At 41.6% G+C, this 21,409-nt stretch overlaps 1 protein-coding gene across 4 annotated transcripts in view; it reads left to right on the top strand.

Annotated features, from left to right (window-relative positions):
- The window catches only part of Nfyc (nuclear transcription factor Y subunit gamma), a 71,592-nt gene that overhangs the window by 18,921 nt on the left and 31,262 nt on the right, over positions 1-21,409 (top strand). For 3 of the 4 annotated variants that reach the window (XM_051171584.1, XM_051171585.1, XM_051171586.1), the window contains exon 2: positions 18,080-18,192. The exons of the other annotated variant lie outside the window; for it this stretch is intronic. In XM_051171584.1, the coding sequence (XP_051027541.1) occupies positions 18,088-18,192 (105 nt within the window). In that variant the 5' untranslated portion in view covers positions 18,080-18,087. The remainder of the gene's footprint in view (positions 1-18,079; positions 18,193-21,409) is intronic. 4 annotated transcript variants of the gene reach the window in all.

Raw genomic sequence — 21,409 nt, 5'->3', positions numbered from 1 at the left:
CAGCGATCCACCTGCCTCTGCCTCCCAAGTGCTGGGATTATGGGCATGAGCCACCACGCCCGGCTGCCTTACACATTCTTTTTCACCAGTTCATTATGTCTGCGTATTTTTTTGTGTAGAAATTTGAGATGCACATGTAAAATTTTACTGCAGATCTAACAGGTAAGGAGACTTAGGATGTACACAAATATTAGGAACTGATGTGGAGAGTGCAAGGGAAGTACATAGAATTCAAAGGATGTGTTGTGTATTAGAATGTGGTCCAGCTGGTAGAGCACCTGCCTAACATTCGTAAAACTTAGCCCAAGTGGTAGCATGACTCTGTAATCCTAGCACAGGGGTAGGGCATGGGGTAGATACTGGAGGATCAGAAGTTCAAGGTCATTTTCTCTCTCTCTTTTCCTTTTTTTAAATTAATTAATTAATTTTTTTATTATTTTGTTTTGATTTTTTTGATTGTTTTGAGATAAGGTTTCTCTGTGTAGCCTTGCTTTGTAGACCATGCTGGCCTTGAACTCTCCTGCATCTGCCTCCCTGAGTGCTGAGATTACAGGTATGCAACACCATGATGGCTCAAGGTCATTTTCAAAGCTAGCCTACGCTTAAAATCAAGAGAGGAGACTTCTGTTTAGGAAGGCAGACAGTTGAACTGGTTCTATCAAACTTCAGGAAGTAGGAACAAGACCATCTGAGGCATAAGGAACAGTAAGAACAAGGTCATGATTCACAGAGTGCAACTTTAGCACTGAGGAGAGCAATAAATAGGTCACTTTGCTCAGAGCATAAAGAAATGAGTGAACGACAGGACGGAATGGTAAAAGAGACACACCTGAGGAAGTTGGGATCAGGTGTTGGAAAGGCTTGACACTGAGGTTGACTTCTGCTTGACATGAGTGACCGTTGAAGATCTAGGGTAGAAGATTGGTGTGGCTTTATCACTAATGTTCTTTTACTAAACTTGTTGCATATCCTATGTAAAAATGAAGATGCTACTAGAGATTTTGTGATTTTTATTTTAACCTGATCTTTCCTTGAACATAAACTTTGTAGATGACAGTGTCACTTGTTAATGTCACAATGCCATATGTCTGCAGAGGCTTGTGAGGAGGGTTATAATAGTAATGGCTTAGAATTATACTTGGCCCACAGTAATGGCTAAATGGATATCAGCTATTGTCAATGTAATCACTATTTTTATTATCTCATGGGGGTTATGGAGGCCTGAATAAGATGGTGGCAGCATGAAGAAAGGTCAGGTGTGGACACTAGTGTTGGGCACTGTTGTTACTTAGCAGTTCATGGAGCTTGAGGGACAGCCCGAATGACTAGCAGATAGAAACTGAAAAGGGAATGGAGCAGGTTTAAAGAAAAGATAATTTTGAGTTTGGACATGAGAAATTTCAGTTTTGTTTAGCTTAGCTTTTTAGTTGGAAATATCCAGTGGGTAGATTGTACGTTTAGGACTGGTCATTGGAGAAATATCAGAATGGACAGCCTCATTGACTTCTCCCTCTTCTGTGACAATCCTGGGAGTTGAATCTATGGCTCTGTGCCTGTAGGCAAGTATATTACCATTGAGCTATAGCCCTAGCCAATAATAATTGTTATTTAAACTCACCATAGTTTATAGCTAGTCTGGGTGACAGATAAGAGAAAACCAAGGGAGAGAAATGGACAGAATTTACCAAGCTTCATATCAGAGATAGAAACAAACAAAATATTAGAACCCTGGTATAATGGCACATGCCTTCAATCTTAACACTCGGGAGGCAGGTGATTCCCTAATTTGAGGCCAACATGGTCTAAATAGAGAATTTGAGGCCAGCCAGGGCTCTACATATATTGTCTTAAAAAACAAGCAAGCCAGAGACAGTCTATAACTAGGTATCCATAACAAGGTAGACATGTTAATTTAGTTCTCATCTTGTGTCTTTAACTGCAAGAGAAATACATCTCTAGAACCTGGTAGTCTTCATTTTCTCTAAAGATGTGCAATATTTCCTTGAGGTCTTACTGAGTAGTTCGTTAAAATGTGTGTATACAGAAGTGTACATTTCCATCCAGTGCAAAAATTAGATTCCTGGGTTTCACTGGATTTAGTGTTACTGATACTAACTTTGACAAGTCTGAAATGTGTGTAAGAATTTAGCAGTGTTTGTTTAGCAAATAATTCACATCCCAAAGGGGGCTCATCCCAAAACACAGACATGTTTACATCACTACACTTGACTCACATGTTGAGAACCGCTGATCTATAGGATCTAACAGAATTTTCACTATGTATCACCTGTATTTAGTTTCTAGGTTAAATATGTTGTAATAATCTTCAGTTTTAAAAAAAGACAGTAAGAAATTTGTCACTAGAGAAATAATGGTAAATTTCCAGCTGTCTTACTTGGTTATTTTTATCCTGAACTCTTGTGGGTTTTTTTCTTTTTTTTCTCCTGGTAATTAACTGGCCAGATGCCCATGCAGCGCTACTCTAAATGATAACTAAGCTTGAAACATTGTACAGTATTGATGTGACTCAGTACTTCACATCAAGTGATCTTGTACTCTTATTTGGTATTTACTAATGTAAGCAGGACAGAAAATGATCTCTATTTTGAGGGTGAGGAAGTAGACACGAGAGCCTGAAGAAACGAGCCTTGTGTTTTTTACAATGAACGACCCTACTGTATATAGAAAAGTCTGTTTACAGGACTTGGGATCCTCTCTGTTTCCCCTTTCTTGTGTGGACTCCTACCCAAAGACATAGGCTTTTGTTTTTAAGTGGGAACCGCTCATGTCCATATGTTATTACTTGGGAAGTTGAAGAAGAGGATTACCAAAAATCTAAGACCATTTTGTTTTATAGAGTAAGACCCCATCTTAAGCCGTGCGTGGTGTCGCATGCCTTTAATCCCAGCACTCGGGAGGCAGAGGCAGGCGGATCGCTGTGAGTTCGAGACCAGCCTGGTCTACAAAATGAGTCCAGGATGGCCAAGCCTACACAGAGAAACCCTGTCTCGGAAAAAAAAAAAAAGAGGCCCCACCTAAAAAAAAAAAAAAAAAAAGGACAGAAAAAAACCAGGTGGTTGGTTGCAGGTGCCTTTAATCCCTTATCCCAGCACTGGCGATCTCTGAGTTCAAGGCCAGCTTATTCTACAGAGTGAGTTCCAGGATAATCAGGGTTACACAGAGAAACCCTGTCTCCCATTCCCATGCCCCCCCCCCCCATATAGGGTTTCTGTGTAGCCTTTGCTTTCCTGGACTTGCTTTGTAGACCAGGCTGGCCTCAAACTCACAGGATCCACCTGCCTCTGCCTCCTGAGTACTGGGATTAAAGGCGTGTGCCACCACGCCCAACTGAGAAACCTTGTCTTGATAAAAACAATAACAAAAATTCCAAACAAAGGGAACACAAACTTCTCGAGTTTCTCTCTCTCTCTCTCTCTCTCTCTCTCTCCTTTTCTCAAGACAGCGTTTCTCTGTGTATCCTTGGCTGTCCTGGACTCACTTTGTAGACCAGGCTGGCCTAGAACTCAGAGATCTGCTTGCCTCTGCCCCGGGGCGCCCCCCCCCCCCCCACTGCTGGGGAGTTCTCAGTCTTGTATTATGTAAATGATCACTTAAGTTTGTTTGTTTGTTTATTTGGTTTTTTGAGACAGAGTCTTTCTGTGTAGCCTTGGCTGTGCTGGACTTGCTTTGTAGACCAGGCTGCCCTCAAACTCAGAGATCCGCCTGCATCTGCCTCCCGAGTGCTGGGATTAAAGGTGTGCACCACCACGCCTGGCTACTTAAGTTGATTTTAAAAGGAACAAATACATAGTAAAATTGATTTACTTTAAAAGGCGTAATTGAAAAATGGTGGCCTTAGCCACATTTCAGAACAAATTACAGGTAGCTACTTTGGGCAGTTAATATACATTTAGGGAATTGCCTTCTGTGAATCAATCCTAAATTCACTACAGTCATACAAATAGATGTTTTCTAAAATAGATACTTGGTTAGATTAGGGTTAGGAATTCTGTGGGGTTTTTTCCAGCCATGTAGGTACACGGTTTATACTATGTATTAGGCTCTTCACTTAAACTACAGAGATCAGTATTTTTAGATGAGTAATAGCTAAACAGTCTGCTTTAGACAGACATCTTAGCTGAGATGTATAATCTTTGGTTTACCCATAGTGGAGTAATTAGAACAAAGGGAATCTGTGCAGCTAGTGAACCATCTGTAATGGAGGGGTGACTAAGGCTGTTGGGTATTATAGTAAAAGCCCATCAAGCCCCAGAAAATGAACTGGGTCTACACGGCCTTTTCATTTCCATTCTTATTGACTGCTAGCCCCATGGTCTGCTCTCACTCCTTGAAGGATTTCCACCTTACCAAACTTGGAAACTTTAAGCTTAAAATAACCACTTTCTACCTTAAAAGGTATATAGCTTTGCATTTTAGATCCCTATTTTTCAGAATGTTAGCAATAAAGATAGAAACAATAAAATAAAGGTAGATATGTGTTCCAGAACGAGAAAACCTACAAGTTTTAAAGTTTTATTTACCAAGTAAAGAAAAATGTATTTTTATTTAACTATATATATGTGCATGGGCTCACAGAAGCCAGGAGAGGACACCAGATCCCTTGAAGCTGGAGTCACATGCTGGGTGAGCGGCCTGATTGGATGATGAGAACTAAGCCCTGGTCCTCTGCCAGAGCAGCAAGCACTCATAACTCTGAGCTATCTTTCTTTGGTTGTTGTTTTGAGACAGGGTCTCACTATGTAGCCCTGGCTTGCCTATAATTCTCCACTTAAACTAGGCTGGCATTAAACTCACAGAAATTCACCTACCTTTGCCTCCTGAGTACTGGAATTAAAGGTGTGCACCACCTTGAATAACCAGTCTTAACAAAAGAGAGCTTGAACAAAGGAACACAGGACTAGCCAGGCAAGAGGATGACTGCAGGTTTGAGGCCAGCCTGGGATATAAAACAGCTGGGTGTGGTGGCATTTTCCTGTAATCTCAGTGCTGGAAAGAAAGGTGGAGACAGGAGGATTGGAGCCTGCTGGCCAGCCGCTCCAGATGAGTCATGGACTCCAGGTTCAGTGAGAAGTGCTATGGTAGCATCTGGAGAGCAATTATGAACACTGATCATTTCTTCCAGAGGACCTGGGCTCAATTCGCAGCACCCTCACTTGAATGGCTCACAACTTTCTATAGTCTAGTTCCAGGGGGTCCAGTGACCTTTTCTGGCCTCTGTGGGTACCAGACATGCATGCAGGCAAAAAAACCACGAGCACACACTTTTTTTGGGGGGGGGGGCTCGAGACAAGGTTTCTCTGTGTAGTCTTGGCTGTCTTGGACTCACTTTGTAGACCAGGCTGGCCTCGAACTCACAGCGATCCACCTGCCTCTGCCTCCCGAGTGCTGGGATTAAAGGCGTGCGCCACCACGCCCGGCTACTTTTTTTTTTTTTTTTTTTAAGTGAAAACATGGTAGTAAGGTCTGGAGATACAGCTTCGTTAGGGTGTTTGTGTAGCATATATAGCCTTGGGTTTGATTTCACCAACAAACTGGGTCTGGTGGTACATTCCTGTAATCCCAACACTTGGAAGGTAGAGGCAGAAAGGATCAGAAGTTTAAGCATGTATTGTTATGATTAATAAAAAGAAAATAAGATGATAAGATAATAAGATGCCAGGCAGCAGATATTATGTTGTAGAGGAGTTTATTAAGTGAGCATGGGGGGAGAAGGAAAAGAGGGTAACCAGAATGAGACAGAGAGTGAGAAGAGAGAGGAAGAGTAAGAGGGGTAAGAGAGAGACCTCATGGAGGGTCTGTTCTTTTATATGACCCCGGACAGGGCCACACTTCCGTGGCAGGTAAGCGATGACATCACAGGTGTGTGGACTGAAGCCGAATCCTAACATGTATAACAAGTTCAGGGGGCACAGGACATGGGCTCAAGTTACAGCTCTGACACAGACTTATCACTTGGCCCTGGCCAAGTCTCTCAGTCTACCCAGATTCATTTGTCAGATGGGAATAGTTGTATCTGAGCTCACTTTCTTATGTTTGTAGTGAGGACAAAATAAGTGAATGTGAGGCTAGTTAAAAATAAAAGATAGGACTGGAGAAGTTGCTCACTTAGTAATGTTCTTTGCACAAACACGAGTGTGGGTTCCCAGCACTCAACTTCAAAAGCGAGGTGTGGCGTTGTGTACCTTTAACCCCAGCAAGGGAGAGGCGGAGGCAGCAGGATCTGTGAGGCTTGTTGTAGACAACCAGTCCAAAAAACAGATCTTAAAAAATAGAGATCGAAGCCGGGCGTGGTGGCGCACGCCTTTAATCCCAGCACTCGGGAGGCAGAGGCAGGCGGATCGCTGTGAGTTCGAGGCCAGCCTGGTCTACAAAGTGAGTTCAGGATGGCCAAGGCTACACAGAGAAACCCTGTCTCGAAAAACAAAAAAACAAAACAAAACAAAAATAGAGATCGAGGAAGACACCTAGTGTCAACTTCCAACCTTCATTTACATGAATGCATCCATGCACACACTTACACACAAAAGTGTAAAAGATGTACAATTGTTAGAGACTAATATAACCACATATTGTTTTACAAGTGGAAGACTTCGGTTGTCTTGGAGGATTAGTTTTCCCCACTCTTAACAATCAGTGTAATCAGCTCTGTATTGACATCCTTGTAAAACCTGGGGGTTCTGGACAGATTGCTCGGTGGTTAAAAGTATTGGCTGCTCTTCTAGCTCACGCAGGTTCAATTCCCAGCACCCGGCCCCGCCGTTGCCCCCCATGATATCTTAACAGCAATCTGTAACTCTAGTACTCAAGGAACTGGTGTTCTCTTTTGGCTTCTGTACACAGGTAGTGCACAGGCATACATAGCCCCCACCCCCCACCCCCCAAAAAAAAGAGAGAGAGAGATACATAAAATAAAAATGTGATTTTTAAGAAAGAAAGAAAACCTTTAAACCCTCCAGGTCTTTAATTGAGAATTACTATCTCTTTGCTGTTTTTAGACCTATTAATTTACCACCAATCTTTTGTTTTCCAGGAAAGCCTTGATTAGCTATTGGACTGCATTTCTAAAAGAGAACAGCGCCTCCCCATCTCTGTCCTTTTCTTCCTTACTGCTATTTTTTTATTCTTCTCTTGGATTACTGCACAGAAGTTTCTATACCAATGAACACAAGTACTTAAGAAGGAATCTCCGTGCAAAATTTAAAGACCTGAGGCCAAGGATTCTTGAGATCTTAGAGTAGTTCTTAAGGATCCTGCAGTGGTCATTGGGTACATGGCCACTCCACTATATGGAAGGAATGTTTGTTTTGAGTGTGTGTTAGAAACAGCTGGTTATTTAAGAGCCCACCCAGCTTTAATCAGTTTTTTGGAATTAGAACATTCTGTTTTAACTTGAGTAATTTAAAAGGGTCTTAACTATTTGATATTTATAAAAGAGATGGTCTCTATTTCAATTTATATCTCTGTGCATATGAAACAGGGCCTTTTAAAGAAAAAAAGTAAAGCTGGTAAACAGAGAAAAGAGCGCTGATGCCTGAGAGGAATTGTTGGAATCAGGCATGGTGCTGTCCTGGAACTGTTGAGGCCAGGAGTAAGTGTCTGTTGCTGAGTAAGCAATAATGGCTCTAAGAAGTTAAGTGATCTTTGCCCAAGATCATAAACCTACAGGAATCGTTAATAAAGACCCCCTGTCCAGTGTATTTTGTTTTAACTTGTACTTTACTGCCCTCCGCTCCTGCTGTTCACAGCTTAATACTTAATAGATGCCAATCTGCCAAGAAAATTGGGAAGGGAAAGGATAAAGAAAAAGTGACAGAATGAAAGGAAAGCTAAGGAGAGCAGGTGTGGTGTGGTTTGTGTGTGTAGTCCCACCACTTGAGAGGCTGAGATGGGAAGATCACTTGAGACCATAAATTGGATACTACCTTGGCCAACATAGTGAGACCCCATGGAGGAGAGGGAGAGAAATGAAGGCTACAGGGATGCTGGGAGCAAGGGATGTTCGGTCTAAGGATTTAAGTCAATAATCCCATGCTGAGACTGTTCATCTTTGAATATTCTGAAAATATACCTGAAAACAGGAGAGACAGAGGCACACAGAGAGGAGAAAGACAGAGGGGGGAGGGACAGAGAGACAGAGATTGACTTAACAAGCTATGCAAAGAGCAGAGCTTTAGAGTTCTTACATTCTAACTCTCCTATGAAGCTTAAGCTTTCATCCCATGTTTCTTGATAGAAAGTAGAACAAATGAGGATTGCATCTTAAAGGAAACTTCATTTATAAAACCAAACGACATGTGTATCTGCTTTGTGGGCAGTACTTGCTAAGCTCATGATTTAGCATTCTTCACTCAATATTTGGTCCTTTTACACCATCCTGCAAAATCCCAAAAGTAGTATTTTACTACTGTCATACATTTGGGTTACGATTGCAGTTTGAGCACTCAAATAGGGGTGAGAAATGTGGAATATCTTTCTCTCTCTCTCTCTCACACACACACACATACACACTATTATCTATTCCATAGCAACAAAACTTAAAGTATCCTCTCCACACCATAGTTGCTCTACCTCTTTCTTTTCCTGTTACAACCCAGCTATATTATCTGCCCCTTGTTTCAGAGATCATATTGTCATAGATAGCAAACAGAAACACTGTGTTGAAGGAGAAAAAGTGGCTCTGTTGCCAGTTTTGAAATATGTCCTTGTGAGCAGATCTTTAAGGAGAATGTGTATAGCCAAACCCAACCTTAGAGCTAGACACACCCTCTGCTGTTGACTTTGACAGTAAGCAGTCTCCCTTCACTTTTGTAGTAGTGACTATGATGGACTGTGGTAGACAAGTCTGTCTGTCTTTCTCAGCTTCCTAGATCTTTAAATTATAGTTTATGTATATGAGTGTTTGCCTGCATATATGTATGTGCACCATGTTTTTGAGTGGTGTCCAAGGTCAGAAGAGGGTGGGTCTCTGAGAACTTGAGTTAGCCATAGTTGTGAACCACCATGTAGATGCTGGGGATTGAACCCAGGTCCTCTGCTAGAGCAGCAAGTGCTCTTAACCTCTGAGTTGTTCTCCAGCCATCACAAACAACTCTCTTAATGTGTAGAACAATGTTACCTTTTTTCCTTCTGAAGTTGTCAGTTTGTGATTGATTTTATGGTAGAAAACTGAAGGCTTAAAATGATTTTTAGCCAACGTGGTTGATAATGGCATGTATCCTAAGGTCCTACTTTATAAATATGAGAAGCAGATTATTGGTAGAATTGTTTATTTAGAAATTCTGAGTTTTCAAATTCACTTTTACTTTCTGTCATAATTTAGATGCTAATGTAGCATGCACAAATTAGCTTCAGTCCTACCTTTCTTCCTCATCTGTTTATTTAGATAACCGTTCTTTTCCCTTCATTGCTTGGTTACTGTTTTAAATATAGCACCGCAACAATTTTGCCTGGTTCATATAGAGAAATTGGAGTTAATGACTTCACTGAATATTTAAGCGGAGCTGGTACTAAAAGTACTTATAACAGTGACAGAGGAAGACATGGTCAGAAAAGAGAGCAAAATGATGTGAAGGTGGAGCAGTTGCCTGACATGCGCAGTCCCAATACTTAGGGGTGGGAGTTGAACCCAGGTGTAATCTTAGCCCTTAGGAAGCTGGTGCAGATGGGTGTTGAGGCAAGCGGTGAACTCCACATCACATCGTTCCTTGGAGGTCAGCCCCACAGTAACATAACAACCAAAGCTGCACAGTGTTGCAAGAACAGTGACCAATGAGGAATGAGGATAAGGGCTTTCTTATTTTATTCTTTTTACTTGGTTAATTGATTGATTTATGTGTGTGTCAGAAGACAACTTGTAGGAATTGGTACTCTCTTTCCAATATATGAGTCCAGGGAAAGAAACTCAAGTTACCAGGCTTGGTGACACATTCCTTTACCCACTGTGCTCTTGTCTTGCCCACCCAAGCAAGATAGATGATTTAAAAATATTTGTTGGTTTATGTTAAGTTGGAGGCAATGAAATGGTTGGTGATAACAGTCCAAAGGGCCTATGTAAGCAGGATTGGAGGCATTAATCTCTCTCTCTCTCCCTCTTCCTCCCTCTTTCTTTCTTTCTTTCTTTCTTTCTTTCTTTCTTTCTTTCTTTTCTTTCTTTCTTTCTTTTTTTCTTTCTTTCTCTTTTTTCTTTTCTTTCTTTCTTTCTTTCTTTCTTTCTTTCTTTCTTTCTTTCTTTCTTTCTTTCTTTCTTTTTTTCTTTCTATAAGGGTTCTCTATGCAGCTGTGGCTGTCCTGGAACATACCATGTAGACTAGGCTGGCCTTAGACTCACAGAGATATGCCCACCTCTGCCTCTCAAGTGCTGGGATTAAAGATGCATATCATCATGCCCAGCTAAAATTTATTTAAAATTATATTCATTCGTGTGTGTGTGTGTGTGTGTGTGTGTGTGTGTGTGTGTGTATTTTATGTGTAGGGGTACTCATATGCCATGGAATGTGTAGAGGTCAAAAAGTTGGTTGTCTCCTTTCGCTTTGTGGGTTCCAGTAATCAACTTCAGATTGCTAGGCTCACAGCAAGTTTCTCAGTCTACTGAACAGTCTTACCACCAAAGCCAAAGGCTCTTTGTATCTTTGCTTACTTAGTGGAATTCATTATAGCCTCCAATTTGCAGTGATCCTTCTACCAACAGCCTCTGGAGTGCTGGATTACGGGAGTGGAACACAACTCTTATTTATTTTTTAATTTTGATTTTTGAGACAGGATCTTGCTCTGTAGCCAGATAGCCTAGCTTTATTTCTCATATTTTGTGAGGCTGGTTTTTGGTACATCCCATTACCATGTCCAGTTACCACTGGTGATTGGATGAGAATGGCTCCATTTAAAACCAAGAACATGAGCTGGGTGCACTGGCACACGCCTGTAATCCCAGCACTCAGGGATGCAGAGGCAGGTGGATCTCTGAGTTTGATGCCAGCCTGGCCTACAAAGCGTAGTACAGGACAGACAGGGCTACACAGAGAAACCTTGTCTCAACCACCCCCCACCCCGACCTCACGCCAAAAAAAACCCAAAACCAAAACCAAAAACAAACCAAATACCAAGAGAGCCATCCCCCTTGTGCTAGGTGTGCTCTACACTGAATTACATGCCTTGGCATGTTTGAGAGCTCTTCGTAGTCCCCTTCCCCCCAAGTAATGACAAAGTAACGTGTTATTTGCTAGATATTTACTCTTTTTTTTGTTGTTGTTTTGTTTTGTTTTTTGAGACAGGGTTTCTCTGTGTAGCCCTGGCTGTCCTAGACTTCTCTTTGTAGACCAGGCTGACCTCGAACTCACAGTGATCCACCTGCCTCTGCCTCCTGAGTGCTGGGATTAAAGGCATGTGCCAGCATGCCCAGCTCTAGATATTTACTCTTAATGATCCAATTGAATCGTACTGTTTTTTGCTTTGATGGTTTTTGCTGCAGTTTTGGATTGACTATAAGAGTACTGTGAACCTAGGCCTCATGAGTATTGACAAAGTATTCTGCAATTAACCTCTGCCATTCATAGCCCTCAATGGGGCCTTGTGCTCTCTCTGTACTGTAGCCCAGGCAGGACTTGAACTTGTGATCCTTCTGCTCTTGCTGAGGTTGCAGGCCTGCACCACTAAGCCCAGCTGTGGTTTTCTTACTTTATTGGTAATCTTTAGCCAGACAGAGGTATTGGCCCCTCCTCCTTACCAACTTCTTTATGAAGTGCCTTTTGAGAAGAGGCTCTACTTTCAAAACAGCTGATGTTATCAAGGGCATGCATCCTGTGCTTCTTGCATCCTCAGCTGCCTTACAAATGCCAAGGCAAAATTCTTGGACTTGTGTGGTTCTATCATCTCTTTTGTCTTAAGTTCACCTCAGATAGATTTTTTTTTTAAAAGAGAGTATTGGATCCTGTGGAGCTGGTTACAGGTGTTGGTTGCAAGCTGCCTGATATGGTGCTGGTTGTAGAACTCAGGTCTTCTGAATGAGCAGTCGTTTTTTTAACTACCGAGCCATTGTTTCTGTCCCTAGGAGGATTTTTTCCCCTATGACTTTAAAGAGCCTGGCTGACCTGAAAACTCAACAGAGATTTGTCTGCCTCTGCCTCCCAAGTGCTGCAGTTACAGGTGTGTTCCATACCACCTAGGCACTGAGTTCAGGAAGGCAAGCACCTTACTTGCTGAGTCATCTTACCAGCCTGAGAAAACCCTTTATTCTGAGGTTCCTGTAGAACCACTTCTCTTGGTTGTTGAGGCAGTCCTTGTTAAGTACTCTTTCAGGCCAAGCTGTCCAGGTTTCCCTTTTTCCTGCAGAGACCATACTACCACGTTCACAGGGACTCTTTCCCATCACAGTAGCTACCATTGCTAATTGCTGTGGTGGAACCAGAGATGACTCCTACTTAGATCAGACTCCAGGAAGAACTACTAGGCGAGGGAGGATATTTAGAGAAGTGTTTGTGGAGATGTTGAGTATTAGAGAAACAACATTTTAAGATGGACTTTGAGTATTTGGAAAGGACTTAGCTTTGGAAAGAAACCATTTATAAAATCAGTTAATTTAAAATCAGACTATTAATTAATAGATACTGGGAGTTGAAGCTACTTCCATCAATGGCTATTGAATACTTCAGCTCATTAGACAGGAAGTCTTATTCAAGTACTTTAAAAGTAATTAATGAACATGAATAATAAATCGAATATCAATAATGAATTAAATCTGAGGAATTCTATATTGCATTTTTCATAAGAGTGATGCAAGTTAATGTGCTTGGTCTAAAGACAATGTTTTGTCAATGTTACATAAATAGCTTTATCCTGTGGTTGGTAGTGACTTAACATAGAATGAAAAGAATCCTAAAGCTCCCAATTCCCCCTAACCTCCCACATGGTCTTACTATGTAGCCCAGGCTAGCCTCAAACTTGCCCATTCTCCTGCTTCTGCTTCCCGAATGCTGGTGTTGGGAATAATTCTTTTAATTTAAATGTGTTTCATCACCCAGATAAACCCTGCATGGTTTTTCATGGGGGTGTAGAGATTATAAATGAGCTAATTTTGTAGCAAGATAAATTCAGTTGCCACTTATGGGTTAATTACTAAAATAAGTAACTCAGGTTCTCCCCCCACCCCCATTTTGAGCCAGCAGAACTGGTTTATAGTTAGGCTGTGTTACTTTAATATTAAATCATCCTTCAGTGAGTAAATACTGAAAACAAAGTTTGTTGTTTATGAACTATATTGCTTGAAATACAGTGTAAATTTTAAAGCCCGTCTAGGTGACTCATGTCACCAGTTAAAGGAAGAATATACACTGTTTGTTGTAAAAGTGCTTCTTGAATTATGTACCCTAATGATATATTGTGTACTTTGTAGGTAGATCAGGAAACAATTAAAGCATATCAAACTTTAAATCTCACAAGTGTCTGTGCTCCAGTGAACTTTAGTCAGGTGAAGAAAAGGCATTCCTATAAGTGGTGTGGAGTCTCCCTTAGCTAGGCAGCAGTCTTCGTGGCAGTATGCTCAAGCCACACTTGCCAGGGTTCCCTGCAACAAAAGTTAGGTTGTTTTCTGCTTTTTCAGATATGCCCTCACTCAGTAGCCCTAGCTGACCCCCCACTCCAGATAATCCTTCCCAGTCCCCCAGCTGCTGAGATGATATGTATGAGCCCCCATACTTCGTTTTGTTTCTTTGTGTGTATGTTTATTTGCATAAGCCACCACACTTGACTGAATTGTTCACAGTTGACTGATTTGTTTCTTTAGTTATTTTAGATTTATTTATTTTATATGCATGCATGTTTTGCTTGCATGTATTTTATGTGTACCATGTCCATAGCTGGTACCCTTGGAGGTCAGAAGAGGGTATAGGATCCCTCTGGAAGTAGAGTTAACATATGTTTTTGAGTTACCATGTATATCCTGGAAACCAAATTGGAGTCCTCTACAAAAGCAACGGGCACTCTTGCTTATTAACCACTTTCTTCAGTCTCCAATACTCAAATTGTAGATGTACATCTCAGGGACCTTTTATGTATATGATAATTGTAGAAGCAAAAGTATTATCCCATTTTCTAGATGAGAACATTAAGGCACAAAGAAATATTCTTAGTGTCTAGATAGAAGCAGATCCTAGACTGTCTGACTCCAGACCAGACGGCCTCTTTTTTTTTTTTTTTTTTTTTTTTTTTTTTTTTTTTTTTTTTTTTTTTTTTTTTTTGCATACCCTTGGTTTCTCTATGTAGCCTTGGCTGCCCTGGACTTATTTTGTAGACCATGCTGGCCTTGAACTCACAGTGATCCACCTGCCTCAGCCTCCCAAGTTCTGGGATTAAAGGCGTGCACTACCATGCCCGGCTTCAGACAGCCTTTTTTATAGTATTGCTTCCCTGCAGTGGTTCTCAGTCTTCCTAACATTGTGCCCCTTTAATTCAGTTCTTCATGTTGTGGTGACTTCTAAGCATAAAATTATTTTCATTACTACATAACTGTAATTTTTCTGCTGTTATGAGCTGTAATGTAAATATCTGATATGCAGGATATCTGCTATGTGACTCCTGTGAAAGGGTTCTTTGACCCCCCACAAAAAGGTTGTAACCCAAATTGACTTTTAAAACCCTTCAGCTAGGGGCTGGAGAGATGACTCTGTGGTTAAAAGCCCTGGCTGCTCGTTGAGAGGACCCAGGTTCAAATCCTAACACCCACATAACAGCTCACAACTTTCTCTTAATTCCAGTTCCAGGGGACCTGACACCCTCACACAAGCATACATGTATATACATATATACACAAAGTAAAAATAAATAAATTTAAAAGCAATAAAATATATAAAAGCAAGAATAAAACCCAATCCTTCAGCTACTATGAAAGTTGATCGTTTCTGGGCCTGTTAAGGACATTGAATCCAAAGATAAACTCTCAGTGAGTTTTCCCTTTGCCCTTTTCTCAGCACTCATTTTAAATACGATATTTTTGTGTGCGATGCTAGGGAAGTCAGAGCCATGTGAATGCCAGGCAGCGCTTGACCATTGAGCCATGTACCCATTTCTTCATCACTTCACCACATTCTTTTTTTTTTTTGTAGCCCAGGCTAGCTCTGAGCTCTGGCCCTCTCTCTTAGCCTTCTGAAGGCTGCAGTTACAGTGTGCACTGCTACCACATCTTGACTAGAAAAAAATTTTGCCTATTTAACAAAAGGTTGATTCTCATTCTCTTGTCATGAATATTTCATAGGAAATTATTAATACAACTAAATTAAAATTCTCTCCATGGAGCTGAGATGTAGTTCAGTAGAATGTTTAACTAGTAGGCACCAAGCCTGAGTTTGGTGCCCAACACCACATATACTGCACGAGGTGACATGTCCTTATAATGCCAGCACTCTGGAAGTGGAGGCAAGGGGATTCGAAGTTCAAGGTCATCTTCTGGTGTGTAGAGAGTTCTAGGCTAGCCTGCACCATGTGCAATGGCTGTCTCAAAACACTTTTTTCCTAATGATTTATTTCTGTGTTTGGACACATTTGAAGTACAGTATAGGTCCTGTGGTGATGAGTGCCATGGAGCTGTGTTGTGGGGGATCTCTGTGGGTATTTAGGACTTGAGATTTTTATCTAATCATTTTCAACGTGATTCAACGCTTCCCTTTAACTCTTTCCAGAAACTCTAAGATCACATTGTGTCCCAGATACTTAAAGAGTTCTTGTTGATGTATAGAGCTGTTTATAGTTCCAGCATCAGGAATTGGCTCCAACCATTTTTCCCATTACATCATCACCTACTAATGTCATTACATCAGAGTGAATCTGTTTTGAAGTCTTAATGGTTGTGCCTTCCCCCCAACTCTTTATCTTTAAAAAGGGAAATGGAAAATGCTCAGACAGTGCTAGACAAACATTTAGCAGTGATTTGAGCATCCTCACAGTTTAAAAATGGATTACCAGCCCTTCCACACCGCTAGTGGACAGTTGCCTGCCCCGCTGAACACATGAAGCCTAGGAAGTTACCCATCTCAAGCCTGGCCAACCTGGTCTACATAGTGAATTTCAGGACGGCCAGAGGTACATAGTGAGACCCTCGTCTCTGAAAAAACAAGACAGAAAGTTACCTGTTTGATCCTGTGATACCTGGCTCTCGTATTTTTAGCCCTGTAGAATTAGTTCTAAATAATTTATGCAGTAGCTGGGCGTGGTGGAGCACGCCTTTAATCCCAGCACTTGGGAGGCAGAGGCAGGTGGATTGCTGTGAGTTCAAGGCCAGCCTGGTCTACAAAGCGAGTCCAGGACAACCAAAACCAATCCCCGCCCCCCAAAAAAACTTACGTAACTTTTTACTAGCGGCCTCTCACTGGCATATTAGACTTTTTCAATTCCCTGCAATAGGAATTCTTTAGGAGATCAAAAGTTTCTTGTCCTTCAGTTGTTGAGCTGTTCCTTGCTTGCTTGCCAGGTGTTTTAGCTAGAGGTTTTAAAAATACTTTGTTTCTGTAAACCTTTTTAAGGCATTACATTATTATTTACAGTTCTGGCTACTGGGAGGATGTTTTCATTTTCCTTACTATATTACAAAGTATCTAGACCAATGTAGGTTCTGACCTTCCTCTTATCATCCTGATATTAATCCACCATTTCTTTCATCTTTCTTTTTTTTAACCCCCAACATTTATTTTTGTATGTGTGTGCTTTAGTTTCATGTGGAAAACTTGAGGAAAATGGATACCCACTGAACCATCTCACCCTCCCAACTTTTTTTTTTTTTTTTTAAGACAGAGTTTCTCTGTAGCCTTGACTGTCTTGGACTCGCTTTGTAGACCAGGCTGGCCTCGAACTCACAGCAATCTGCCTGCCTGTGTCCCCCGCTCCGCCCCCCACCCAGTGCTGGGATTAAAGGCGTGTGCCTCCATGCCTGGCTCCTCCTTTTTTTCTTAACACAACAAACACAAACAACAAACAAAAGTTTCATGTACCCCAGGTTGGCAAACTATTTAACCAAAGTTGACCTTGAACTTCTCATTCTCATTCTCCTGCCTCCACTTCACACATTGCAGGATTATGGCTTCAACTGTGTTTAAAGCTTCTAATTGTTGGTGTGCTTTGTTTGGTGTTATGCCAAATCAAACATGGAGTTATGAAACTATCAGGGAATGCTCAATTTTAATTCTCAATTTTAGTTCAGAGATTTCATACTCCCCACTTAACTACTAGTCTTTCTTTTAGCACTTCTAATATCCTTATTTAAAACAAATTTATTGGCAATCAGAAGGAATAATCACCATCAGAAACTCAGAGAAATGGAGTCTAACAAATAAATAAATGAAAACGTTAAGTGTCACTGACTGCTAATTTTCCAAAACTCTTTAGTTTTCTGTTCTGTATTTATCACCAAACGTGCGTGCGTGCGTGCGTGCGTGCACGTGCGTGCATGCGTGTGTGTGTGCGTGTGTGTGTGCGTGTGTGTGTGTGTGTGCGCGTGCGCGGCGCCATAGGCTATATATGTATGAGGCGGTATGGATAATGTAGAAGGTTTTGAAGATAACGATCCTGAAAGGTATGGAGTAGAGTGGGGCCAGAGACTCGCATTCTGTGGGGACATTCCCATGTGTTAAAACTTGTGCAGTTGGCTTTTCTCAAAACTTGATTTACTTCTCCTTCTCTTAACTTCTTTTCAGACAGGGTTTCTCTGTGTAACAGCCCTGTCTGTCCTGGAACTCATTTTGTAGACCAGGCTAGCTTCAAACTCAAAGTGACCCACCTGCCTCTGCGTCCCAAGTGCTGGGATTAGAAGTGTACACTACCACTACTTGGTTCAAAACTTGAATTTCTAAGTTGGAACTTTTTGACAGTCTGTAGTAATAGTCCAAGAAAATTTTGCTCCAAATGTTTTTTGTGAAGATGTAATAAATCTGTGCCAGAAAGCCTGACAGCACAACATACACCTTAATACGTCGAAACAATTAAACCAGTGAAAACATCTATAGAAAGACAGACAGCTAACCTGGACAGCAGGTATGACTTTATTATGTCTAATGTGCTTTGTGTCTGTGTGTGTTTTCAGTTGTGAAAATGTCCACAGAAGGAGGGTTTGGCGGGACCAGCAGCAGTGATGCCCAGCAGAGCCTCCAGTCCTTCTGGCCCAGAGTCATGGAAGAAATCCGGAACTTAACAGTGGTAAGGAGGAGCAACGAGTGTCTAAAGCGATCAGCAGAAACAAGATGCAGACACTTTCATCTTCAAGCACGTTCACAGAGTCACACTGCACTTCTGACCTGTCTGTTGGGAAATGAGAATAGAGTTTACTTTGCACAAGACAAGACCAGGATGTGTTTGTGACTGAGTGGCTGTCTGTTCAGATGCTCTGTTGGGGGCAGGCTCGTGTGAAACTGCTCTTTTAGGTCATACAGAGAAGCAGAGATTGCACCTTCCTTTACTAGTCCAGCCTGTTTCTTTAGTTACAGTCTAATTTATTGGCTGCACCAGATTTCTATAATTTGGTGAAAACTGTTGGAGGGCTTATTCAGCAGCAGATCTACTATGAGCCAGCACTGAGATACACTTAGTTAAAAGGGACACTTAGATCAAGGTTCCTCAGTAGCAGCATTATGACATCTTTGTTCTTAGGATGCCCTATGTATTTTAGGTTATTTAGCAGTATCCTGGCCTCTGCTTACTACCTGCCAACAGCATTTTTTTTCTTACTTGTGACAAACACAAAAAATACCTTCGTATATTGGCATGTGTCCCCTTGAGCTAAAATCATCTCCTATTGATAACTGTGAAGTTAGAAAAATCAGATATAACCCCATCTTTGAGAAGCTTACAGTCTTCTAATTACAACTAGAATAAATCAGTCAATAGTTATTTACTCAGTACTTATGTGCACAGTCACAGTAATGTCCTGAGCAAGAAAGGGAACATGCTATGGGAGCCCCGAAGATAGTGTCAAGCCTGTTTCTCTCTGGTTGAGCTAGGAACGGCTTTAAATGACAGCATATAGGGCTGTTGAGGTGGCCCAGCAGGTAAAGTACTTGAGCTTTAATAAAACTTAATAAGAAGCAAGCAAACAAAAGAACAGCATGGGGCTGGAGAGATGGCTCAGAGGCTAAGAGCACTGTCTGTTCTTCCAAAGGTCCTGAGTTCAATTCCCAGAAACTACATGGTGGCTCACAACCATCTGTAGTGAGATCTGGTGCCCTCTTCTGGTGTGAAGGCACATATACAGGCAGAATATTATATAAATAATAAATAAATCTTTAAAAGAAAAAAAAAAAAGAACAGCATGTTTATTTGTATTATGTCTTGAAATGTGAGTGATTAGCCACATGGATGGGATGGGGAAATAGTTTTATCCTAGGCATCAAAAAGAGCATGTGCAAAGGCTTGGAGTCCCACAGGAAAGGACCTGTGTTTAGAGGAAAAACAGGCAGCTCAGTATGATTAAGGTTGGGGTAGGAACGCAGTGTGTGGTACAGAGGTAGTAGCAGTAGGATAAAGGCAGGGTAAAACAGAAGTATTTCCAAAATACATTGTCTTAGTTTGGTTTGGTTTGGCTTGTTTTCCAAGACAGAGTTTCTCTGCGCCTTGGCTGTCCTGGGTTCACTTTGAAGACCAGGCTGGCCTCAAACTTACAGAGATCTGCCTGCCTCTGCCTCTGCCTCCCGAGTGCTGGGATTACAGGAATGCCCAACCACACCTGGCTAGCATTGTCATGTTTTTAATGAAAAACACTTAGTCTGGTGTCTTAACAAGTACTGAAGGAACTCCCTGTGTCTTGTGCCAGTGTGCTGCCTTGGAGGTAGCAGTATAGTGGCAGAGCAGATGCTAGAGTTTTTTTCCTGACATGGAGCTAATGTCCTGGGTTTAATGGCCTTTATATTCTGGTAAACAAGATCAACTTATTTGTTTATATGTTTAATTAACAAATTCCTATTTTTCACCTACTTTGACCTTTACTGCGTTCTGTGGCTCTAATAATACACCTGACAGACTAGATCATTGCTCTTGTGGGGAATGTGTTCTCACAAGACAGACTATAAATAAGTACTGACATCAGGGTATTAATGTTCTGAATGTACCACTGGGTGGTGTTTCTTTACACAAAGGGGGTTTTGGGTTATTGAGCTTGGCTGAGCCCTTTCTGAGTGGCCTGTGTTTAGAGTGGATTTCCAGAGAGATGTTTCTTTTCAGTATTCCCAAGTGTTAGTTATCTGTGCTGTTTCAGATCGAGTAAACAGGGGATAACAATGAAATTATAGCTGGGCGTGGTGGCACTCGCCTTTAATCCCAGCACTCGGGAGGCAGAGGCAGGCAGATCGCTGTGAGTTCGAGGCCAGCCTGGTCTACAAAGTGAGTCCAGGACAGCCAAGGCTACACAGAGAAACCCTGTCTGGAAAAACCAAAAAAAAAAAAAAAAAAAAAAAAAAAGAAGAAGAAGAAAGAAATTAAAAAGTCAAAAGTGTGGTGTGTTTTGCACACATTTTTGGAAGATAATCTTTATTAGTCAGTGTTCTCTAAAAGAACACACAAAACATACATACACACGCTTATTAGATTGGCTTATAGGACAGAACACAGGGAGTCCAACAATGAACACTGGAGAAGCCAAGAATCTGGCAGTTGCTCAGGCCCATTCTGGTGCTGAAGGCCTGGAGGGTTCCTGGAAGGCTGCTTCATTTTTGCTGGAATCCTGAAGAAGTCAGTTCTAATATCAGCAAAGGAATGCTGCAGCAAGATAAATGAGCTTGCCACTGACGTGAGGGCAAACAGACAGAAAGCAAAAGCTCTTTCCTCTACGTCCTTTTATATGTGCTGCCAGAAAGTGCCACCCAGATTTCAGGTGGGCGTGATCAAGAACATCCTTCACAGGAGTGCCCCAGCAGTTTGTATTTTAGTTGATCGCAGATTCAGTAAAACTGACAGCCAGAATTAGCCATCATGGAACCCACTGGCTATATTTCCTTGATTTTATGTACTTACTTGATTTGGATCAGGCAGGTGCAATATGAGTACCCTTCTGGTTCACATTTTGTAGGTGAAGAGAAGGAAATACAAGAAGGGGCTGGAGAGACGGCTCAGTGGTTAAGAGCACTGTCTGCTCTTCCAGAGGTCATGAGTTCAATTCCCAGCAACCACATGGTGGCTCACAACCATCTATAATGTGATCTGATGTCCTCCTCTGCCTGCAGGTGTACATGCAGGCAGAGCACTGTATACATAATAATAAAAAATAAATAAATCTTAAAAAAAGGAGGGGGTGCTAGAGAGATGGCTCAGAGGTTAAGAGCACTGACTCCTCCTCCAGAGGCAACCACATAGTGGCTCACCTCCTCTATAATGTGCTCTGATGCCCTCTTCTGCAGGTGTACACGCAGGCAGAGAATTGTATGCA

The sequence above is a fragment of the Acomys russatus genome, chromosome 29 (assembly GCF_903995435.1).
Source record: "Acomys russatus chromosome 29, mAcoRus1.1, whole genome shotgun sequence".
NCBI classification, from domain to species: Eukaryota; Metazoa; Chordata; class Mammalia; order Rodentia; family Muridae; genus Acomys; species Acomys russatus.
Note: the sequence above shows the minus strand (reverse complement) of the source record. Positions and strands in the feature narration are given on the sequence as shown.